Source organism: Cupressus sempervirens, chromosome 2 (assembly GCF_028749045.1).
Source record: "Cupressus sempervirens isolate cs-2001-9-10 chromosome 2, ASM2874904v1, whole genome shotgun sequence".
Lineage (NCBI taxonomy): Eukaryota > Viridiplantae > Streptophyta > Pinopsida > Cupressales > Cupressaceae > Cupressus > Cupressus sempervirens.
This window is the reverse complement of record NC_143119.1, coordinates 266,831,739-266,858,134: the sequence shown is the minus strand read 5'-3', so window position 1 is coordinate 266,858,134 and position 26,396 is coordinate 266,831,739. Positions and strand designations below refer to the sequence as shown.

At 33.4% G+C, this 26,396-nt stretch overlaps 1 protein-coding gene across 1 annotated transcript; it reads left to right on the top strand.

The window, feature by feature from the left end:
- Positions 1 to 1,173: 1,173 nt before the first annotated feature.
- Positions 1,174 to 3,107, top strand: LOC149572077 (uncharacterized). Its single transcript, XM_089815771.1, has 3 exons — positions 1,174 to 1,774; positions 2,249 to 2,352; positions 2,490 to 3,107. Exons 1-3 carry the CDS (start codon positions 1,174 to 1,176, stop codon positions 3,105 to 3,107), a joined length of 1,323 nt encoding a protein of 440 aa, XP_089671897.1.
- The last annotated feature ends 23,289 nt before the right edge of the window (positions 3,108 to 26,396 follow it).

The window sequence follows — 26,396 nt, the reverse complement described above, 5'->3', positions numbered from 1 at the left end:
GAGCTATAGGTCATGGGTAGGGTAATTGAGTTTGTGAGGCTTAAGTTTCCTAGACTCGTAGGCTATAACTCGACCATGTTGGATGAGTACTACTCCTAGCCCATCCAATGATGAATTAGTGCACACTAGAAAATATGTTAAGGGGTTGAGTACTACAAGAATAGGTACACTAGTGAGAACCCTTTTGATCTTCTAAAAAAATCTCTCAATTTTTTTGTCCACTTAAATTTATTCAATTTATGTGAAAGTTCACTAGACTGCAATGCAGTTAAGGTCTTTTGCATCAATTTGGTGGGAAATGGAATTAGAACACCTTGGACTTCACATTTCTCAAGTCACTTGGGAATTTTTCATTGAGAGGTTACGGGAAAGGTTCATGTCTAAGTATTGGCAGCAAACTAGGTCTAAGGAATTCTTTAGCATTTCTCAGGGGAATTCAACAGTGGAAATGTACGAAAGAAAATTCTTTTAACTTAAGAAGTTTTTTGGTTGGAATGAAGGTGATAAACCTTTGGTGCAACACTTTATTAGGGGATTAAATCCTAGGATTGGTGAGGAAGTGAGAACTTTTAAACCAAAGACTATTTATGAAGCTGCAGATCAGGCTAAGCTTGCTAAAATGAAATCTAGTTTTTCAACCAAGAGTGTTGTTAACCCATTTGTTCCTAGCAGCAGTAAAAGTCAAAAATCCTTCAAGGATGATTCTAAGGCAGCACCTAGTGGCTATGGTAGTAAATCTCAAAAGTGGAAATTCAGCAAATTTACCAAATCAGACAAAGGGTTTAAGGTTCCTGAACTACCTAAATCCATTAAGCCTACTAAAAGTGTGAAACAGAGTTTTGCACCACCACAAGAAAATTCCTCGCAAGATAAGAGTACCAAAAGAGGAGAAAAATGTTGGCATTGTGAGCAGTTGGGTCATTTACAATGGAATTTCCCTCTTAAAGGCAATAATCAGGGTAAGCCAAGAGCATCAGGTTCTAAAGCTACTTTGGAGATTTTGGAAGAAACCACCATATTTTTGCTACTTCGCATCATAATCAAGCATAACATTAGAACACAGTGATTGAGGCTAAAGGTACTTATCAAGGTATGAAAATTTCCATTTTATTTGACTAAAGTGCCACTGATTCTTTCATTTTTGCCAATTTGGTTAAACATTGTAATATTCCTATGAGAAAGGTTGAGTTGGCATGGCAAGTTGAGTTAGCTTCTGGATCTAAGGTAGAAACTGGGCTAATTGCGGTAGATTTTGAAATTCATCTTAAGGCATTTACCACTATAGCAAACCTCAGAGTTATTCCTTTAGGATCCTATGATATAATTCTAGGAATGGACTGGTTAGATCAACACCAAGTTGTAATTGATTGCAGCAAAAAGATTATTGAATGCATTGATGATTTTGGAGCAAGTAAATTCATTTTAGGTATTAAGAGGCCTATTTCTTTTAGAACTATATCTGCTAAACAACTTCAAAGGTGTTTACAGAACTGCAAACTATTTTCTGTTTCTGTCAATGATTTTTCTGAACCTATGACAAAGCAAACTAGTTTAGACCATTCCTTACTTAAGGAATTTTTTGATATTTTTGTAACAAAAATACCAGGTATTCCACCCAAGAGAGAAATAGACTTTAGGATTGATCTTGTGCATGGTACTAAATCTGTTTCTAAAACTCCTTATCGTATGACAGCACAAGAATTGGCAGAACTCAAAGTTCAACTTGAAGAACTTATTGAGAAAGGGCTGATTAGACCTAATGTCTCCCCTTGGGGTGCACTTGTTATCTTCGTTAAGAAGAAAGATGGATCACTTAGACTATGTATCGATTACAGACAGTTGAATAAAGTTACTATCAAGAATAGGTATCCATTTCCTAGAATTGATGATTTATTTGATCAAGTGAAGGGTGCTAAGGTATTTTCTAAAATTGATCTTAAATCTGGGTACCATCAGCTTAGAATTCATGAGGCTAATATTCTTAAAACAGCATTCTGAACTAGGTATGGGCATTATGAATTCGTTGTTGTACCTTTTGGTTTAACAAATGCACCATCAGTATTTATGAGTTTGATGTAGGGAGTTTTTAGAACCTTCCTTGATAAGTTTGTAGTTGTCTTTCTATATGACATTCTAGTTTATTCTAACTCCATGGAGGAGCATGAACATCAATTGAGACAAGTTTTTGAATGTCTCCAAAGGAATAAGTTGTATGCTAATCCTGATAAGTGTAAATTTTTCAAATCAGAAATAAGTTACCTTGGACACATTATAATGGGGGATGGAATAGTTGTGGATCCAACTAAGATTAGAGCTATTGTAGAGTGGCCAACACCTACAAATGTGTCTGAAGTAAGAAGCTTTATGGGTCTAGCTAGTTATTATCGAAGGTTTGTGGCTAATTTCTTGAAAATACACATCCTATCACTTCTCTTCAGAGAAAAGGTAAGAAATTTATCTAGTCAGATAAGTGTGAAGAGGCTTTTCAGCATCTTAAAGAATGGTTGACTAGTGCACCTATATTGGCGGTACCTGATCCTTGTAAAGAATTTGTGGTTTGCACAGATGCTTCTTTAGATGGATTAGGAGTATTTTTAATGCAAGATGGTAGGGTGATTGTGTATGAATCCAGGAAACTCAAGGATCATGAGATTAATTATCCTACTCACGATTTAGAACTTGCTGCAGTAATGCATGTATTGACCAAATGGCGACATTTTCTCCTTGGACAACATTTTGAGTTGCATACTGATCACAGAAGTCTTCAATATATTTTCACACAGCCAAATTTGAATGCACGACAACGTAGATGGATGGAATTTTTGTGTGAATATAATTTTAAAGTTAAATATATACAAGGTAAAGAGAATAAGGTGGCTGATGCACTTAGCAGAAGACGTCATGAACTTTCTTCTTTAACTCTCATAGTGGATTTGAAGGAGAAAATATTGCAAAATCTGAATTTTGATCCTTGGTTTTTAGATGTCAAGGCTGTTATAGATAGTGGCAGCATGTTAGAAGGTAGATTTGAAGGTTACTCTATCAGCACTGATGGGTTGCTGATTTATAGAGGTAGCATTTATGTTCCTAAGCTTGGAGAGCTATGAAATTTGGTTATGTCTGAAGCTCATAAAGCACCCTATTCAGTACATCTTGGTGTTAAGAAAATGAATTCTTATCTTAAACAACATTACTATTGGCCAGGTATGAAGAGGGATATTGCTGACTTTGTTGCTAGATGTCTAGAATGTCAAAGGGTGAAAGCTAAACATCAGCATCCTGCTAGTTTACTTCAATCTCATAGTGTGCCTAGATGGAAATGGGATACCATCTCCATTGATTTTATCGTGGGCTTACCTTTAATTAGCTAGACGTCATGATTCAATCATGGTTGTAGTTGACAGGCTAACCAAAGTTGCACATTTTATTCCAGTGAGATCTTCTTATAATGTTGCATCAGTAGCACATATTTTTATGGAGCAGATAGTAAGACTGCATGGGACTCCCAAGAAGATCATATCAGATAGGGACCCAATTTTTACATCTTCTCTTTAGAGGTCTATGCAATGTGAACTTGGTACTCAACTAAATTTTAGTTTTGCATATCATCCTGAGACTGATGGGAAAACTGTGCATGTAAAATAGATTCTGGAAGGCATGCTCAAGATGTACATCATGGATAGGCAGAACAAATGGGAAGAATTCTTGCATTTAGTAGAGTTTTCATATAATAATGGTTATTACAGCTCTATAGGCATGGCTCCCTTTCAAGCTTTGTATGGACAACCTTGTAGAATACCCTTGAGCTGGGATAATTTGGAAGATAGAGTTCTCCTAGGTCCTGAAATGCTCCAAGATATGGAACAGCAAGTGAAATGAATCAGGGAACACCTTGTTATAGCAAAGGGTAGATAGAAAAAGTATGCAGATTTGCATAGGATTGAGCGTCAGTTTGTGGTTGGGGACAAAGTATTTCTGCGGGTCAGACCTAGAAAAAGTCCTATTAGATATGGTAAAGGTTCCAAATTGTCTCCACATTTTGTGGGACCGTTTGAAATTCTGGAACGTGTTGGTCCTGTTGCTTGCAGACTTGCTTTGCCTCCTAGCCTATCTCAAATCCATGATGTCTTTCATGTGTCTATTTTGAGGAAATACATACTTGATATCACTCATGTTCTGAATTGGAATGCATTACAGGTAGTGGATGGCCAATTGATGCTGGAACCAATGCAGATCATTCAGCAAGGAGAGCTAAATCTCAAAGGTCGCAAGGTGGAATAGGTAAAGGTATTATGGGATCATAATGATGATACCTCTACAACTTGGGAAGATACAGGGGCAATGAAAGCTTCACATCCTCATTTATTTTTAGGCTTCCAAGAGTAAGCCTAAGCTGGTCAGAGAGGGTGTCATGGCCCTGATAGTTTTATATCTGTCACCTTGGAATTTGAGATTAGTTAAATTTTCTAGATGGTTTGATACTTGTTAAGTTACTTTAATTCTAGTATTATTATGTTAAAATTTTTTAGAAGTCAGAGATTACTCAAAATCTGATTCTCAGAACAGATATTTTAATATTTTCAATATTGTGTTATATTTAGAATCTTATTATCTGAATCAATCTGGATTCAGGAATCAAATTTTATAAATCAATGTTAGTATGGTTTCAATTTTATTTTTTTCTGATTCGTACTTTCAGTTTGATGTATAAGGTGGCTTTAAAATATTATCAGTACCTTAAATTTGTTGTTGCCAATTTTTAAGTGTGTATATATATATATATATATATATATATATATATATATATATATATATATATATATATATATATATATATATATGTATGTATGTATGTATATTTATAACGTTGTATAACTATATATATTATATATATAAATATGAGTGCATTAGTATAAAATAATTATATATACATATATATACAAGTTTATATTTATATATATGTATATGTAATTTTGGTATATTTATGTGCTTGTATTTATATTAATACAAGTTGTAATTATACGTATACATATATGTATACTTATTGATTACCAATGATATTAATGTTAATTAGGATTAATATTAATATTAATATTAATATTAGTACCTAATACTATGTTAGTAAGAGTTAGTACCTAGACTAACCTATCATATGGAATTTAACTAAGTCATAAAACCTAAACTTAAGCATGGCCTAAGTTATCGATGCCTAACTACACCTGGAATTATCAAGGACTTGGCAAGGGGTTTTGGGTTTTGGTGTGAGGCAACAATGCAAATGCAATTTTAATCCTTACAGGTCATATATGGTACTTTTGTTGCCATGTGTTGGAGAAGGCTAAGAAAGTGGGTTAAGGGTTATGCTCATTGTTATGAGCATTGATTTTTCATGTTGGTTGAGTTTGGACCGCCATTGTTGGTTTTTTAGTTGGGGTTATGGTTGCTCTGTTGAGCGAGTTTCTCTGCATTTTCGTGGGGAAATTGATGGCCGTAATGGAGGTTATTGTCCCTTACTTGCCTTATAGAGGTTTTGTGGTTTTGAAGGCTTGGGCTGTGAATTTGGAAGCTTGGGGTAATGAGTTTGAGAAAAGGGCTCTTCAGGCAGCTTCTATTGTGTATCATTTCGCACTTGCATAGGCAGGGGGCTTTTCTTTAACTCTTTCCTATAGTTATTGTTATGTTTCATTTAAAGTTGTGATTATTGAATATCAAAATTTGTTATATGGATAAACCTAGAATCAGGTGTGTGAATGAAATTACTTTGTGTTGTGTGATGTAATTAGGTTTATGATGTATATTACGGGAAAATTTTTACCCTACTCTCTCTCTCTCTCGGTTTACTATTGCATTGTTATGTCATTAGCATGTTGTTTAAGGTTAACAGTCTTTTATAATGTGTATCGACATTCGAGAATGGACACGTGTAGAGCATGGCATTATGTACAATGCATAGCTCTATATACATCCACAATTGAATGTGAAGTGTGGAGTTGTTTTCTAAGTTTTATTATTATTTGGGTTTTGTCCAAAACATGCATTTTCATTGGCAAGCATGCATATGATTTTGGTAATAACATATGATTTACGACTGTTATGAAGCCAAGCCCTGTATGTTTTAAGTTTTGGGTTTATAATTTTGGTTGAATGTGATGCCTCTGTGTTAATCTTTTGGTTATACACAACTTGGCCATGGTCACGAGTTCGCAGTCTTGAATTCATGACTGTGGAAAAAGGGCATAAACATGCGACTAGGGTTAGTGAGTTTTATCAACAGTTTGCTTGATATTCACATCACTATTATTATTTTGAATGGTTTATTTAAGTTGGAGTTTGGACTTGTTCTCGATTATGGTTGAGGGTTTTAGACAAGATGTTTTATGGCTATTTTTGTATTCAACAGTAGTTTTAGGCATTATGTCAAACAATAAATAAGTAATCGTGTGCAAAAAGTATTGCGTCGAACATTAGCAAGATTTTGGGATTTTGAGTTTGCAGTGCTCAATCAATTTTATAGTGAATCGAAAGAGATGTCTTTTTGTTTCTTGATAGGTATTTCGATGTGTAAAAATTTGAAGTTTGTCTTTGTAAAATTATATACATTTTTCTATGTAGATGAGTCGATGTCTTGTCGATTTGTGCATGATGTATTGAATTTAGGTTTAATTGCATATAGTTTTATTCGATATTTTTAAAACTCTAGATATGTCATTATCTGGAATGGAAAGAGGCATTTTGTTAACAGATCTTGTAGATGAGTAAAACTGGTATTAGGGGCACTGTGTGTGTCACAATTTTAAACAGAAAGGTGTTGTTTTGAATTAGAAATGGTGGTTATTTGGTAACAGCAAGTAATTTGATTTACAAGTAGAAAAGTTTATTTATCTATTTTTACTCTGATTTTAAACTCATCAGGTTTTATATATGTGTTCCCCTATGAATAGATTGGTAGAGTTTAAATTAATATTATTAATCAAGAGGTTGCTATGATAACTTGTTTCAAAAATGGAAATTTATAAATTTTTATATTTTGATGTTAGTATGTATTAGGATTTGTGGATAATTTTAATATGGGTATTTTAAAATGAAAAGTAGTTTTAGTGATTTTGGAAAAGTCAATTGATTATTATTTAATTAGAATATAGTTGTTATGTAGTTGAAAAGCATGGTTACAAATATGGTTTCATTTGGTTCTTTGAAAGATTTTTTTTTTAAAATTGGTTTCATGTGATATTTCTGTTTGCTAGTGCAATTCTTAAATTGAAGCAAATGAAATAAGTGCATTAGTTGGAATTGGAAAATTAATCTAAGTTTTCTTCCAAATAGTATAACTAGAATTATGTGTATGTTAGATTATGCAAGTGTGATCCTTTAGATTGGGTGGCTGTCATAAAGTGAGTAACTTGTGGTAATAGAATTATGTTGTCGGATGCCCTTCAACACTAGTCTAGATTGAAATGTCCCTTTACTGATTTGATATGATATTTCATGACTCTAATCAGATTTTCAAGATCAAACAACTAATATCACAAAGATCCACCAAATTTCTCAAGAAACCCCAAATCGGGTATGCCAGAAATAGTGCCAAAAGCTTCACAGCTTCACCTATTATTAATAAATCTGAAAGTAGACATTTTTACAGAAATTTGAGCAGCATAACAGCCTATAAAATTAAATTTCCATATCTTTATAACATGCACACAATAGCTCCCAAACGGAAGACAAAAACAATGCTCATCGGGCTCCCGAAAATAGCACAATATAGCCCAGAATCACCACAAAAACTTAATAATCTATCACAAAAGTATAATCATATCAAAATACATATATTCAGCTCTATTTTAATATTTAAAAGTCTGATATATAGCAGCAACCCAAACTGATATGAAATACTCAACTAGAAACACCAAACTCTTACAAAATATACACCCGAAAATCCACAAATCTGCACTGTTCAGCACAAAGGAAAACTCTACATGAGCATGCACATGGAATGGCTTCAAACTCCCATCCTTAGCCTTCCTAGAAACCTAAAAACTCCCATTCTTGGGTCTCCCTGAAAACCTGCAAACTCTCATTCTTGGGTCTCCTTCTCCACAGGTTTGGCAGCCTCTGAAGAATAACAAAGAAATGAGCAAAAATCAAGTTCTGGAATGAGCCCAGAATGCCTCCAAACCCCTTAAAAGAGGGCATAAACCTAACTCACATCCAAGAGGGGTTAATAAATTATATTTTAATATTTATTAGTCCATTAGCTTCCAAATATTATCCCCTTTTTCTGAAACTTCACCTTTTTGGGCCTGCCTACCTTAGAAAAGATTATTATTTTTAATTTTTTGAAAAGGGACATGACAAGTCCTCCCCTCCAAAATATTGCTTGTCCTCAAGCAATGGCTGAACAATAAACCAATCAATCCACCTGGATCCCAAATGTAGTCATGAACTATACTACTATCAATTAACACAAGCTCCTGCAATATCCTCTGCAATATAACCAAGAGGAATCCATAACCAAACTAACAATTATAGCTCAACCAAACTCCAAAATCACCACTACCATAGTTAGAAACCCATGAGACACAAGCTCTTAGAACATCAGAACCCAAGTAAAGTGGACAAATCAAACTGCCAACATAGTAAATACCATCAACGCATCCCACTGGCCTATACAAATTGTACAATCCAACTCTGCAACAATGGTGAATGCTCCCGAATGAAACTGTACCAAGTATGGAGAATCCACACACTGTACAACTCCTGCAATCAACACAACTCTATAGATCACCGACCACTGTCTCATAACCATAACTCCCATACACCCCTGATGGTGAAAAGCCATCACAAGATAAACACCAAGAATTGGAACCCAAACCAAATTTGCTTTCCATCAACTCCTCAACACAAGGATCAAATGCTAACTGATGTACATACCTTGCAATATAATGTTGTAAAAAAAAACCAACCTTAGTCAATAGCTCACCATGAACAAGTGATACAACCCACTGTGACTGATCACCAACTAAGTCAAGAGATGTCATAGCCAAAGGAGTAGAATCAATAACAACACCTATTGAAGCATCACTCCAAAACTCCTTCTCTAAGTCACGTATTATCAAGCTGTCAACTACAAAACCTATCACCTTGTCGTGCCCATCACAACTCTCATCCCAAGACATCAAACTATCCCATAACTGATGATAAGCACTAGGAACCAAAGTACATCTCTGTATCATCATCTCATCAACATGGTCATCAAAGGTAAATTGATGAGCATACCTCACAATGTAATGCTGATAGAATGCGCCAATCTCAGTCAGTGGCTCAGACTGCAATCCAGATGTAACTAAAGGCAATCGATCACTAACCAAGTTAGAACTGACTACTACCTCTAAAGACATCGCCAAGGGAGTAGTATTACTAGCAAGAACCATGCCAACTATCGGCTCACCAACATCACACATGGTCTTTGATACATCATCTCTAGTCTTCCTGCCATTAGTGCTAGAGGTCACCACCATGTTAGGCATACCACAACAATATGCTACAGCACCCAACTCAACTAAACCTGACTCTTGTGGGGATGAACCCGATATGCCAATGTTAGTATCAAGGATGGATGCATCCCCATCTCCGCTATCTTTGACAATCTCAACCATGGACATCCTTAGATCATCAGACACCACAGCTTTTGACTGTACAGAATCTAGTAAAGACAATAGTTTCTCTAACTCCATGGTCACCTTACCCAAATGAAACTATGACTCCTTGAAAGCCAACTGTGTACTCTCAAGAATCTCAGAAGTCACCTCAAGCTGCTCAGTAAGCTCACTCACCTCATCTTCCTTGGCCAACAATGCATCATATGTTGTACTGCCCCACTCCATAAGATAATATCTTTGACTACCAACTACATATAATCCTATCTCAGAATCTGGATAGCCTCCCATAAAGAGTGGAACTCTGTCAAGGAAAGATAACTGCCTCCCTGCTCATCACTAGTAGGAGAACCCCATCCATAAACTGCTAACAATTGACGAGCATCATCAAAATGTTGGCAAGCGATAGCAATGTCTCACTCACTAACTCTCAACTAATTAGACACATGATGGCACTGGCTTGACTATCTCCTACGAACCTCCTCTGATGCACTGTCTAAAGGAGTATCCTCAAAGTTACTAGTCTCTAGAGTATTACCATCCATATCCTGTGAATCAACTCTAAAGCTCATATCAACATACAGGGTATCAAAAACTATAGCACTGCTGTCCAACTCCTTTGTACCCAAGGAAGCTAAGTCTTCAAAACTACCCACTGCATTCTCTTGGATGTCATCAATGCCAATATGATCCTAGGACTCATTTGTACACACTACCAAATATGAAAGATCATCAACACATTCCAGCAAGTATGGTCGATTGGATATATGAACAAAGCCCAACACTGGTGTATAAAAATTAATACCAACATTAGACATGCTGCTAGCATAAGAAATGAAAACACCATGCAATCTACTAATCAAATCCATGATAGCGCCCAAAAAAACACTACTACCAAAAAGTGTTAAAGATCTCTAATCAATTGAATCCCAAATGCTAATATAACAATCTTGAGTCCATATCCGTAAACTAGAATCAGCTGGTAACTCAAAAAAACTCCTCGCCTGAGTAATATGACCAATACCAGCTAACTCCACATACCTGTCATGATGAGATAATGAAGTCACAATACTATCTTTGTTCACTTTCGGCTAGCTGGACAAATCATGTGAAGTACTACCAACCTCAACCTCATGTGATGAAGCATCTAACTATGCTCGGTACTCTTTCTCAGCAAAGTCATGAATACTCAATGTCTGCTCATCTCTATCAGGTATCTCACCATAATGCACAACAACATCCTCATAATCATCATCTAAACCCACTACCTCCTATGGTAGAGTAGAATCTGAGACCTGTGCCTGGCTATAAGCTAGTTTCTCAAACTCCTCATGCAAGTTCTTAGTAATTGTGTCATCTGCCCTGTGAGAAAATCTACCAAATAGAAATCCAGTCAACTTATCCACCTTAGCTGGGTTAGACAACATGTCATTCATTATATGATGGTGCTCAACCAACTATTTAGACATGTCATGGCTTATTTTCCTAAGTTTATCTCAAATGTCTAAATAACCATCCTTTCTACTGTTTTGACTTTGGATATCAATTGTCCAAGATCGTGTCCTCTGAGACTCTGTACTATACCTATCCATTTTGGATAAAGTAGAGTGTAACCCCAATAGGTTATAACTTCTTCAAACACCAAGAACTAACATGAAATTGATTAGAAGTAGCATGCAACCATAGATTTTGACATGCAGCTGATTAGAAGCAACATGCAACCACCAAATTCACCAAGAACTAACATGAAAATTATTAGAAGTAGCATGCAACCATAGATTTTGACATGAAACTAATTAGAAGCAACATGCAACCATAAATTATGACATGCAAGATCTGGGTAGTTGTCAAAACTGACATCCAAGATCTGGGTAGTTGTCAAAATTGACATGCAAGATCTGGGTAGTTGTCAAAACTAACATGCAAACTTCTACAAACCCTTAGGCTGGCAAGATCATGGCTCTGGTACCACTGAAATGTCCCTTTACTGATTTTATATGATATTTCATGCCTCTAATCAGATTTTCAAGATCAAACAACTAATATCACAAAGATCCACCAAATTTCTCAAGAAACCCCAAATCGGGTATGCCAGAAATAGTGCCAAAAGCTTCATAGCTTCACCTATTATTAATAAATCTGAAAGTATATATTTTTACAGAAATTTGAGCAGCATAACAGCCTATAAAATGACATTTCTAGATCTGTATAACATGCACACAATAGCTCCCAAACAAAGGACAAAAATAATGCTCATCGAGCTCCCGAAAATAGCACAATATAGCCCAGAATCACCACAAAAAATTAATAATCTACCATAGAAGTATAATCATATCCAAATACATATATTCAGCTCTATTTTAATATTTAAAAGTCTGATATACAGCAGCAACCCAAACTGATATGAAATACTCAACTGGAAACACCAAACTCTTCCAAAATATACACCCGAAAACTCACAAATCTGCACTGTTCACCACAAAAGCAAACTTTGCATGAGCATGCACATGGAATGGCTTCAAAATCCCATCCTTAGCGTTCCTAGAAACCTGCAAACTCCCATTCTTGGGTCTCGTTAGAAACCTGCAAACTCCCGTTCTTGGGTCTCCTTCTCCACAGGTTTGGCAGCCTCTGAAGAATAACAAAGAAATGAGCAAAAATCAAGTTCTAGAATGAGCCCAGAATGCCTCCAAACCCCTTAAAAGAGGGCATAACACTAACTCACGTCCAAGAGGGGTTAATAAATTATATTTTAATATTTATTAGTCCATTAGCTTCCAAATATTATCCCCTTTTTCTGAAACTTCACCTTTTTGGGCCTGCCTACCTTAGAAAAGATTATTATTTTTAATTATTTGAAAAGGGACATGACATAGATCCTTATGGGAAAGTTTATGATAGTTAGTTAATTAAGTGGTAATATTTAAATTTTCATGGGTTTGGAATCATATAAAAAGATAAGAACATTATGGTTTCACCTAACATATTGAGCTCTACGAGTGGCTGAACGTAGATTCTTATGTTGACACCCATGTACTACTGGATCATTACCTTGTCATATTCTGTGCGAGTTTATTTCTGCATATCTGCGTGTAAGAAATTATGTACTTGTTTTATAATTTGAATGTGAAAAGAAATTTTTATTTTCAGTACATCTGTTATTTGGATTAAATGAATACAGTTTTGTTATAAAATCTAACATGCAGGTATATTGGAGTTTATCGATTTAATTAGTGTTACTAAGCCCTATTTGGTGTTTTGTGGTTGTGCTATCTTGGATTTCAGGTTCGTGATAGAGTTGGTTAAGGACCTAGAAGAAATGATTGTTTACATTTAGAATCAGTGTTAATTTGAATGCATTTAAAGTTGTTGTACTTCTAATAAAAGAGTATAGATATGTTATATACTCTGATGTAATATTTTGAAATGTTACATTATTGTTATGAGTACTTTACTATACCTAATTTGTAAAGATTTTATTGTATTGGAGAATTTTAAAAAAAAAAATACTCGAGGTTTTAATCTTATAATTATGTTTGGATTATTGTCATTTGGTTATCTTTTGGTTTGTGTGGTTTGAGGGTGTTACAGGATAAAATAATAAAAGGGAGGATTTCTTGGATTTTGAGTTGCTCACACATGTGTGAGCAAACACTGAGGGAGTAAAAGGTTCTTAAGAAGTTGTTTAGAATAATTAAGTGGGATTAACTAGTGGGTAGGCTTAGAAGGGTGAGAGTGATGGGTGGTAGACTAGGTTTTAGGTCATGGGATTAAGATTAAATTAAATAGGATTCACTTTTATCATAGAATTAGAGAATTTAATAAAGTGGAGGGACTTAAATAAATTAGAATTTATTTAAAGGGGATTTTATGGAGCATTATGCAAATTAAATAAATTTAATTCCTTAGAGGAGATATATTTAAAATAAATCTAAATACATTAGGGAAATGAACCTATTTAATTAAATAAGTAGAAGAATATGAAAAATATATTTAATTAATAATTAATTAATTATAATGTCAAAGGAAATATTAAATAAATTAATATAGTGTTTAGGACAATTTTAAGTGTCTATAAGCCAATCTATAATAGCCTTAATCTTTGATGGGTCTACTAAGATCCAATTTCCTAATATCACATGACCAAGATATATAACCTTGAAGTAGAAGAACACTTTGGAAAACTAGCATAGAATTGATTATCCTAAAATCGTAGTAGGAGTTATCTCAAATGCTCCTCACGCTCCTAATCATCCTATGAATAAACCAATATATCATATAAGAATACCACCACAAATCTATCCAAGAATGAGTTAAATACCCTATTTATAAGGCTCATGAACACTATTGGGGCATTGATGAGTCCAAAAGGAATCATTGTAAACTCATAGTACCCATATCTCATGCAAAATATAGATTTGTGGATGTTAATCTCCACAATCATACACTAGTGATACCCTAACTTAAGAAAAATATATGAAAAAACTCAAGCACCTTGAATCTAATCAAATAATTCATCAATCTAGGGTAGTGAAATGTATTAGTTCTTAACCATTAACTTATTAAGTTTTTGGTGGTCTATGCACAACCTCAGGGATCCACCCTTCTTCTTAAAGAAGACAATTGGTGCCCCCCAAGGTGAGACACTAGAATAGTTGTGTCACTTCTCCAAAAGTATTGATCCCTAAGGCAAAGTTATCTATTAGTATCACATACTAAGTCATTCACAACATAAGATTGGTTAGTCATCACTATGACTAAGCCATCCCATATACATCAAGCCATGTATTAAAGACTTTTATATATTTCAATTTAATTTTTGAGCAGTAGTTACTATCAAGAAAGCCAAAGGTCACCAAGTACTCCATTGATTGTCAAGGTTTTCAAGGAAAGTAATAAAAGCTTAGTGATACAAAGGTTGAGAAAAGAAGTATATGCCAAGTATAGTTAAGGTTGAGGGATAACATGAATAAATAGTTTGAGATGAGTGTCAGTATAGTATAAGTGTCTAGCAAGAAATTTTTGAATATTTGTTTGGAATGATATGGAATCCTATGCAAACCATATTGTCATGTTGGAAGAATATTTTATAGATAAAGGAGCTAATCAAGAAATTAATTATGCATCCAATAGAGGATCATTAATCCCTATATAAGGAAATCCACCAACCATAATTGTAAGGACTAAATGGAAAAAGGAATGAATAAGATTGTTGATTGGGATCTAGAAGGTTCACCCAAACAACTATTTAAGAAGGGTTTTATGGCCTAGTCCATATGTGTGAGTGTATGTGGAGCATATATGATCAAGAGCTTGGTTGTATGTGTAGCAGAAAGGTGAATTAGGGAGAAGCAACTGAGAAGTGCAATAAATATTTTTAAGAAAAGATAAAGAAGATCAATCAAAATAAGGTGATAATATATTGCATAAAGGAGATATGATATTAGAATTGAAGTACAAACTCAAGGATTGGGTACTGATACATTTTATCAAGTGTTTTATAGTTTAAATCTCTTAATCAAGTAGTTTTATCAAACCTTTATAAATATCCCAACAAGATGTCAAAATTATGACATTGACAGGTTGTGATACCATAATTACGATAGACCTACCATGGTAATTTGGTATCAAATGTAGTAATGACTCAACAATATTTTTATCCTTTAATAGAGAAAACCCCTCATAGGCTAGATCATTAGAAGTGATCAAAAAATTATAGCCTTAATATGCACAACTTTATTTCTTGAAGGTTTTGATCATCAAATTCAATGGACTAGGTGATTCCCCTACCTCAAATTAAATGATAAGGTATGTATGGAACTATGTTTCAAATGGATAAATCATACATTAGTACCTAATATTATATGCATATAAATCCAAATTAACATGATAGAAGATGTACAAGGACAAATCTAAGGTTTGGAAAAAAAAAAGATTTTTGGTGCTGAGCTGAAAATATGGTAAAGAACAAGTGCTAGTATTGGAGTTAGGCAAGACTGAGTTGTGATATTGATTGAGAAAAGTTGAATGAAGTTTGTTTGTTGAGTTTCACTGAGTTAGCCAACACAATTTTTGTGAACCTAATACATGTATGGAGCATTTTCGGAGACTTGATTCAACTATTTAATCTTATATAGCATACTTCAAGGCTCATTTTACTCACCAAGATATTGAGAACTTAAAGAGAAAATTAAGAAGGTGGTTGTGGATAAAATTTATGTAAATTTTTTGAAGATCTAATGTGTTTCATCAGCATCTCAAAGAGGTGTGAGCAGTTGAGAATTGAGACCAAATTGTAAAGTTTTTTGCAAATCAAACCCTATCTAAATAAATGGCATCAACCACATTTGTAAGTGAGAAGAAGGAATCATTAAAGGTTAGAAATGTTGAAATAGTTAGAAATGAAGTATGCCCCCCACCAAAATTCAAGACATATCCTAAAGTTGCATTAAATAGAGATTCTTTTGAAGCATTGTCAATAATTCCATCAAGAGTTACTATTGTTCAAGATGTTAGATCATGTCACATGTTTTCAAGGTAGAGTGAATCAAAAATTGTGTTAAGATTTTTTTACAATATGGAACTTTGGGTGGAGAATATAATAGTGAATATCACAAAGACCATCATCCATCATGTCATAGGATACTCTATTATGGATAGAGTAAATACCATGTATTTTCAAGGAAGAGATGTGATTGGAGAAAATACTTAGGAAAAATGGAATGACAGAGGTATGTCAATCACCACCATTGAGGATCTAGAGATCGAATTCACTATTAGAGTTATGGCACATAAATTCTACTAGTCAAGATTACTTAAAAATGTCTTGTGTGTTGCTATGGACATGGGTTACATGATTGTTAAGAAGGATCATAGTTATGATCTAGGTGAACTACAACTCACCCAGTTGGCAAAGAACATAGGAGCCATAAGGAAGGAAAATAATAGTTCATGTCAGTTTGTCTCTCTCATTGTTTATATATTATTTTATGTGAAAAAATAATTTTCCACAATATGAGATGTCATATGACATAAAAAGAAACCTATTATAAAGTGAATCAACAATTTTATTAGTCAAATGGGTGATAATTTTGAGGCAGTTATGAAGAAGTATTTTGAATACTTTAAGAAAAAGATGACAAATAGGTTCAGGATACCTAAGTCAGTCATAGACTAGTACTATGATGATATATGATTCATAGTGGATATATTTATACCTATGTCCAAGGCCATCATTTTAAGAGTTTCATTGTTGAGATCTCTTTAGTACGAGGTAAACATTGATGAAGTATCAATGGCCATTAGTGTATTATTGGCTTAAGAGATTGATAAAAAATTTGAACCTTTTGGAACCTATGAGATAAAAAAATCAAGAAATTTGATGCAAACAAAGGTTCCTAAGTTGGATAGGAAAAGGAATAAAATGATAGAGAATCTAGAAGGCACATCTGGTGAAGCCTCACTAATGATTTAAAAAAGGGATATAAGAAGATGTGAGTAGTGAGGATGAAGATGAAGGACAAGAAGGAAAAGGTAAAGAGTTAGTTGTTTTCGAGACTAACACAAGTTGTTTTCGAGACTAACACAAAAAATAGGAAAAAAAATTATTGTGGTTGAACCCAAAGTGAAGAAATATTTGAAGAAGTTGGCTACTAAGAAACCTCAAAATATTGACAAGATAAGTGGAGCCACATTGGCACATATTATATTCAATAAAAGTCAATTGTTTTGGCTTTGTGAGAATACACCAACAAATTTGTACCAAAGAGAAGAGCTTATTTGGTGTTGAAAAACAAGATAGAAAATGATGTTGAAGCTAGAAACATCATGTAGAAGAATTTTTTTGGCCTAATGTTAAATGATAAAAATGACAAGAGAAAGAGAAAGAGATTGGTCAAGTTGAGCTTGACACTATAGAATATTTTGGTGGATAGGTAAATCTAGGTGATACCTTCAACAACCTAGTATAATTTAGTGAAGAAAAGATATAGATTATAAAAATTGATGATGAATTAGACATCAGTCATGTAAAAGTAATGACTAAATCAACACAACATATTGGAAGCCAATTTCAAACTAAGTCTATGCAATTTCTACTCCATGCAAAGAAGATAGACTCTAACCCTATATTAGTGTAGATAAAGTATTATTTAAAGATTCAAACATGGATGGAAACTTAGTTGGTTGAACATGCATATATCTGTGTTGTTATACTAAGCCAAGATGTCATTGAGGATGATGTACAAGTTAGAATTTCCAAACAATAGAGTGGGTTGATCCTTACATGAGAGATTACAAAGACAAATGAAGCCATGGAAGAAAATGTAACAATAGATGTTGAAGGTGGTCAGAAAGATAAGGTTTAGAATGATCAAGTAGACAAATATGCTACTGAAAAAGTAAGGCCACAAGCCTCAAGAGCTCAAATTGAGGGAACAAAGGAGGCAGGACAACAAAGTTCTATAGTTGAACTCAAATCCATAGAGGAGAAAAAATGAAATGAAATTCCTAAGAAGGTTAAGGAAATAAGAATTGAGGTTTAGAGACCAAGTATGGAGCTACAAATGGAAATCTTGTAGGTACAAATCCTGAGCTCCAATACTCTTGGAATGAAAATCAAGAAGAAAAGAGTGCAATCCCCCATTCACTTTCAAGTTAGACTTGTAATTCTTGATGAAGATATTATAATATCTAATTGGGACAAATCCAACTTAAGAAAGGAGAAGATGAAGATATTGAGTGATTTATTTAGTAGGAAATCTAAGAAAGACAAGATGAGCAAGGAGTATCAAAAAAGGAAAGCACGAAAATAGGTAGTTTATGATATTAAGGGCATATTCCTTGATGCATTCATTGTTGATAATTTGGATGAAAATGCTCCAATTGTTGAGCATTTGATTAAAATTGTGGAGAAAATAAAGTACCCAAAGAAAAAATCAAATGAAAGATTGATGCAATGGTCAAAAAGAAATTTTGAGAAGACAGTTATGGAGAATGTTGTTGTAGAGATTTCTATTAGATAGATACAAACTTCAAACCTTGTACATAATTTAGAAAATATTACTCAAAACATACATACATTATTCAAGAAGTTGTACGATGCATCCACATTCTCAAAGGATATAAAAGAAAGGATAGATAAGTTAGAAGAATATTTATAGCATAGTGCTAATGCACTAAATATGGACAAAAGTTCCAACATGTTCCACTTATCTTAGCTCAATTTTTAGCAAGGAAGGATCACTGAATTAAATATAGAATACAACAAAACAAGAGCTATACTTATATCTATTCAAGTCATGATGACACCTCATCTTAATTTTATGGAAATATATTTGAAGAATGCAAAAGAGTTGGTCTAGATAGATCAAAATCTAGCATTTGCAGATAGTTTGGTCGATCTAGCAAAAATGTTAGAGATTGAGAATCATGCTATTGAATCTATAATGACAAACTAGGATAGTACATTGGGTACCATTTTACAAGTCTATGAACAATTTTTGAATAAGTATGGTTTGACCCGTATAGCCCAGTAACAATGAATGACAAAAATAAGGGAAAAATATGATGATGATCAAGAGGAGTTTTGAAGTTTTGAACATGTATATACCTAGAGTGGAGTCAAAACACACATGTACAATGTTTAATGTTTAATGCCCACTGGTAGTTTGCTTTATGTTATATGTTGAACTCTTTTAGGCCTATTTCATACATGTGTTAGTTTCAAAGATATATGGTATGATGTTATTTGATTACTTGAAAATATCATTTATGATTGCATAGTTGATTATATTTTGCGTGTTGTATAATGATTATGATTACTTACGTGTGAATGTTGCTTTAATTATTCTTAGTTAGTAAATATGATTGCTTTCATAATGATGTCAAATGATATGTCTTTAATGATAATTTTTTTACATTCATAGTAATGCATTGTTATATCTAAGAATTTGATGAGTTGACTCATGATTCATGATGGTACTTACCCCATACTTGCATGTGTATGGTGTCTGTGTCTATTTTACTTTTCTGTCTGACATGTTTGATGTGGGCTAATAGAGGGAGTCATAGTGATGGAGACACAACCCAAGTACAGAATGGACACAACAAAAAAGGGAAAACTTTATTAACTATGAAAATATGCTAATACACTTAGTGTGGAGAGAATAGACTCCAAAACATGCCCTATGGGCTTACAATAGTATAAATATAGAGATAATTTCTTCTTCTAGTACCTTCTCTCAAACTCCACTCTGAACTTCCTTTTACAATGCCATAAATGTTCTTAAATAGACCCCAAAGGGTTAAGGATTAGGAATAAATTGTAGAAAGTGCTAGTTGGCATCCACCAACAAAATGAAAGGCTCCAAAAGTTTCTTTAGAAGTCAGTGGCAAATTAGAAGAATCCAGAAATGGTAGCCGAACTTTCGGGAGGCATAACTTTTGAACTACAGCTCTAATTGACGAACCGTTTACATTTTCAAAAAGCTCTCGAAGTGCTCTATAGCCATATCAACAAACTTCACTGGTCCCTCATTTTTGAGGCTCATACGACATCATTTAGTACCTCAAACCTGATTTTGAAGCATTCTTAGGAGGTCTCCAAAAATCAAAAAAATGCGATAACTTTCAAACCGTGCAGCCTGTTGACCTGATTCTTTTTATGGAATGTTCTAAATTACAATTTTAATCGTCCCTCCAATTAACACCTTCTAACTCACCATAATTATGGCTCAATTACATAGTCTTATTTTTTTGGCATTTACACATATCCCAAGGTGCTTAAAAACTCTAACTCAGAACACTAATAGTAGAATTGTGAGAGTTGGAACCTTTATTTCACCCAAATGGGTATCTAGAAATGAAAGCACATGAAATAGAAACTAAGTCTAGGTATATATATTTTTTTGGGTGATACTGGATTGCCCTTATACCTTTGGATGCTCCTGCATCACATAGTCACCTACTTTTCAGGATCTACACAATGTACCACTCCCTACCATTGCCTATTTAGTTTATTTATATGTATATGCACATGTATGTGTTCATATTTTATGTAGGATGTAGGTATCGAGCATCAAATTTCTTGAATTGCCAAGATGAGAAGCCCTATCGCAACAACTCAATGGTAAGAATGGGAAGATAATGCTCAAGTCCAATCCTAGCCATAGCCTAAATACTTGATCTTCAAGGAGGAATCTAACTGAATCTCTACCCCTTTTTAAACCCACAATTTTATTTCTGTGTGTGTTGTTTGAGTTTAAGTTTTGAATGGTTTTGCTTATGTGGATTTTTCTACATTATTTATTTGGTAGAAGGTTTAATTGTGATATTTAGATTAATCACATAATGTTAAGATTATTAAATATTAATTAAATAGAAGAAAGAATTAATATATCAGGATATTTAATTAATTGGGAAATTAAATTAATTAAATATTTGTTTGTTTATTTATTTATTTACAAGACTTGATTTAAAAAGTCTAAATGTGAAAGTTGGAAAAGAGATAAATTAAAATATTAAAGACTAAATACTGATTTATCATGAATATTTAAGAAATTATATAAAAAAATTAGAATAGAGATTTTAGAAGACAAGTTACAGGTTATGCATTCAAATTTTGAAGTAAAATATTATTTTTAGAGCATTGGAGTAAAGTCTACAATTGGGTTTTCTTCTTCTTCTTAACAAATCAACTTGGTGTTTGAAGGTAGGGGTTTTTAAATCTCTTTGCAATTTCTATTGGAAAGATTTTCTTCTCTATGTTTTTTAGATTATTAATAAATTTTTTTATAGTTACTTGTGTGTCAGTTTGAGGGTTTAAAACATGTGATTTTGCTATATCTTTCATTAAATATATTTTGTCAAAAATGTGAAGATTCTTTTAGACACCCATTTGGATTTTATTTAACATATATGATTTTTTTGTATAGACATGATCAAATATTGGCTATCATGCTAAAACTAGGCCTATTTGAGCTTGATTCTTCAACTAGAGATGCACGAACAATCACTTATAACTTTTGTAAAATATATATTTATGAAAATATCTTCTTTGTGATTGTAAATAAGTCTATTATAAATACATTTCTTAATTTCCATTGAGATCCAAGACTTCAAAAAAATGATATGCTCTTTCTTCTAAACTAGTAACCTTCAAATTTGATTAGTACTGCTAGGAAGATTCATATTTTACACCATTTAGATAAAATTTTCTTTAGGATTGGTAATGATGAAATATATGTGAAATTAAATTATCTTTCCATCGATATAGGTTACAGATCCATATCATTCCATATGAGATTATAACATTTAAATTTCTAGCTGATTTACATAGAAAAAATGCATAAAAACTCACTGTTATGAACTTTGAAAATGTTTTATCTTTATTGTTAAATATTATTGATTTAACAATAATAATAATAATTATTTAACATATTAAATAGTTAACATACTAAATTTATCTACACTTATATATTATATAATCAAATAAAACTTTTGAAAATAATCTAATCCAAATCATTTGATGGAACTTTGTTTTTTTATGTGTGTTTGTTTAAGGGTTTTTGGTATTTTTTTTGTGATGGGTTTTGGAAATTTTAATGTGATTTTTTTTTGTGATGAATTTTATGTGAACTACTTAGCTGGTGAAACTAGGATGTACACTAGAGGCATGTCTTTTGAGATTTATTTTATGATGTTTATTTGACTAGATGTCAAGATGTACTTTGCAATTCAAAATTGAGGCTTATGTTTATGAGATTTTTATTTGGTGAGCATATATGATGACTCAAGTTTTGAGAACCAACTTATTTTTGGGTTGCCTATTAAGGAATAAAAATTGATTATTATGAGTGTTGTGATATGGGACACAACTATAGTTTATGTGAGTTTTAGAAAGGTAGTCTAGGTGCATGTCTATGGGAGTGGCTTGCAATGGGGGCTGGGGCCCAAAATGGCTATCAAGGTAACTCATTTTAAGTTATGTAACAAGTGATAACATATTAATTAAAATACTTTCCTTCCCTATGTCTTGAGATAAATTAAAAAGATAAGTTAGAGATTTTTCCTCATCCATACCTTGAGTGCTTGTATAGACTAAAGATGAGAATGAGATGATACCTTGAGAGGTATGACTAATCTCCTCATCTTCGTAAGAAGGTATTTTGGTTCTTCATAGAGTCACTAGGGGTTTGGGGTCTTGAGAGACTATCAAGGTAACCTTAGAGTTAGCTCATGTGATGACACTCCATAGTATGTTTCCTAAGTCTTCTTCATAGTTTTTTTTTTGTATTTTCCTTTAGTGATGTAGTTATTGTTGGATGTATTTATTGTTGCTATTTACTTTCATTAATGGTGATTGGATTTATTTTACTTTTATTTATGGTGATTGGTGATTCATGGTGATTGTATTTTTGACATGTTTCTTTTGACTTGAGGTGGATATCTTTTGTGGACCTTATCTTGTGATTTTGGTACTTGATATATACTTGGTATATGTATGTTGACTTGGTATGTGGTGTTGATGTTGGATGAGTGTTCTTTTAACTTTGGTTATCTTTTCTTTTTGAGTAGTTTGTATTATCCTTAATGTATATTTGGCTATTAGGATTCCTTTCCTAGGAATGTTTTATGCTTTGATTTTCTATATGTTGATCATTCATTAACTTCCCTACATGGTGGGAGTGGAAAATTGATTAGGTAACCGCATAATTGGGAGGTAGTGACTCCTTACCATTTGGGTCCCCCCTCAGATCTATAGATGTTGAAAGTTTGATGATGTAGTTATACTTTTATCATTCTTATCCCTATCTTGGAGACTTCTATTGAGTTGATGTAATTATATGTTATAATGTATCTTGTATTTTGATATACTTGTATCTATTCTTGCATACCCTATGATATGTGCAGTGGATGCTATTACGATTAACCTCAGACAAAAATAACAATTACATGCAAATATAACCAATATCAGAAAATAATAAATCACATAGAAGAGAACACAAGACACCAAGATTTAATGCGGTTAACCCAATCCTTGGGCTACATCCACCAAACAACAAGTCCAATATTATTACAATCTAGTGATTACAACCTAATTACAATCTATAATCCCTTACAGCTCAATACCACTGCAAGAAGCAATTTTCACATCACACACCATGAAAATTACTAATCCTAAGCTTTTTTATACAAGTATTTTTATCACTTTAGGGTTATAATTAATTATTACATGTTAACCCACAAATCCTAATAAAATAGGGCCCAAAAGAATTATAAATTATGTACAGTACTTCCCTAATCAGTCACCACAAACTAACAATTTTCCACTTGGGGACTAATTAGGCTCCACACTAGACAACAATCTCCCACTTGGAGACTGATCCTATAGCTATGTCACTACACCATGAGGCTTTCACTAGATCAAACCACCTTGGACTCTATTGTTCTTTTATTCATGTTTAGTCTAGAAGAGCAACCAAAGATGAAGAGGAGTTCAACCACTCCCTTGTCTCTGCCTTTATAAACATATCTATTAGATTTTTATCTGTATGTGTCTTGTCCAGCTTTAACTATCCATCATCCAAAATTGACCAAATGAAATGGTACCACAAATGAATGTGTTTTGTCCTTGAGTGCAGAGCTGAATTATTTGTAAGATGAATGACACTCTAGCTATCTATAAACAAATAATTATCCCTTTGTGAGTGTCCCAATTCTTCCAAGAAGAACTGAAGTCATATCATCTCCTTGGCTACCTCTATAGTAGAAATATACATTGCCTTTGTAGTGGATAAAGTATTAACCTTTTGTAACCTAGAAACCCAACATAGTGTTGACCCACGAATAATAAATACATAACCAATAGTACTTTTCCTAGTATCAATATCCCCTTCCAAATCTAAGTCAAAGTATCTTTGTAAATCAATGGTAGAGCCCCCAAAATGTAAAAAATAACTAAGTGTTCTTCTCAAATATTTGAGAATCCATTTAAATGTATTTTAGTGCTTAATTCTTGGATGACTCATATACTTGCTAACAACTCCCACTACATGTGCAACATTTGGCCTTGTACACCATATCATAGCTCAAGATTCCTACACTAAAGCATAAGGTATCTTGGACATCTTATCCTCCTCTTCTTGTGTCTTGGGACACAACTCCTTAGTCAACTTAAAATGACCAAGTAAAGGTGTGCTGACAACTTTAGCATTCTTTATAAAGAAACTTTGCAATACCTTCGCAATATAATCAGCCTGAGATAATGTCAATTTCCTATTATTCCTATCTCTACAAATATTCATACAAAGGATTTATTTTTCTGCCCCCAAATCCTTTATAGAAAATGCATGTGCTAACTAGCGTTTCAGCCCCTTAATGTGATCCATGTTAGATCCAACTACAAGCATATCATCAACATATAAACATAAAATAATGTAGTTGTCATCATCTAACCTCTTAAAATAAACACAATTATTTGACTAACACCTGCTATAACCATGCTCATGCATAAAACTATCAAATTTTAGATACCATTATCGAGGTGCTTGCTTTAACCCATATAAACATTTATCCTATCTACACACTAAGTGTTGTGATGTGGAGCCTAATCAAACTCAAAGGTTTATTTGACATGGTTTTCCCCCATATTATTTCTATAGGGGTTTGAGGAAAGCACCCCCAAGATGGGGTTAAGAGGCATGCCCTTGTAGGATCTCGGGGTATCACCATAGTTGTGCTCCCTATTGCAATATAGGGTGGAGTCAAGAGGCAACACCCCCGTGGGGGTTTTCAAGCCAAAAATGCCCCTGTATTGTAAAAGGCACCAACTATTTTTTTCTATTATTATAGTCCTAATTTTGTAAGAAAAAATAGCTTGTCTAAAAAGGCTTAGGATTAGGGATTTCATATGTGATTGTGATATTGTAGCTTCTTGTAGAAACATTGAGTTATAAGGGATTATGAATTGTAATTAGGTTATAATCACTAGAAAATATTAATATTAGACTTGTTGTTGGTGGACATAGCCCAGGGATTGGGTGAACCACATTAAATCTTAGTGTCTTGTGTTAACTTTTATGTGATTTACTATTTTCTAGTATTGGTTATATTTGCATGTAACTGTTATTTCTATCTGAGGTTAATCCTAACAAGTGGTATTAGAGCCAGGTTGGGTGTCATTTTTTTTAGCTAGATTCTCATTGTCCTTTTTTTTTAGTGATCATCTACAAAAAGGTCTTACAGTTGAGTGGGAGTCTCATGGTTGAGTGGGAGCAATAGTAGATGAGGCTAAGCTAAGGGTTGAGAAGTTTAATGGGTAGAACTTTCAGTTATGAAAAATATAAATGGAGGACTATCTTTATCAAAAGAATTGATGGAAGCCATTGGAAGGAAAAACAAAGAATTAGGGTTCTATGTCAAATGACGAATAGGATATTTTGGACAAAAATGCACTTGGAAGCATTCAATTATGCCTAGCACCATTGGTAGAATTTAATATTACAAAAGTGAAGACAAAAAAAGAGTTGATGCTAACCTTAGCAAAACTATATGAAAAGCCCTTCACTTCAAACAAGGTATTTCTTATAAAGCATTTATTTAACATGAAAATAGTAGAAGGTGGATTTTTTGCAGATTATTTAAATGAATTTAATACTATTACTAATTATTTATCTTCTATGGGTATCAATTTCTCTTTTGATTGTGTTCTTTTCCTGAAAGCTAGAATGGCTTGGTAATGGC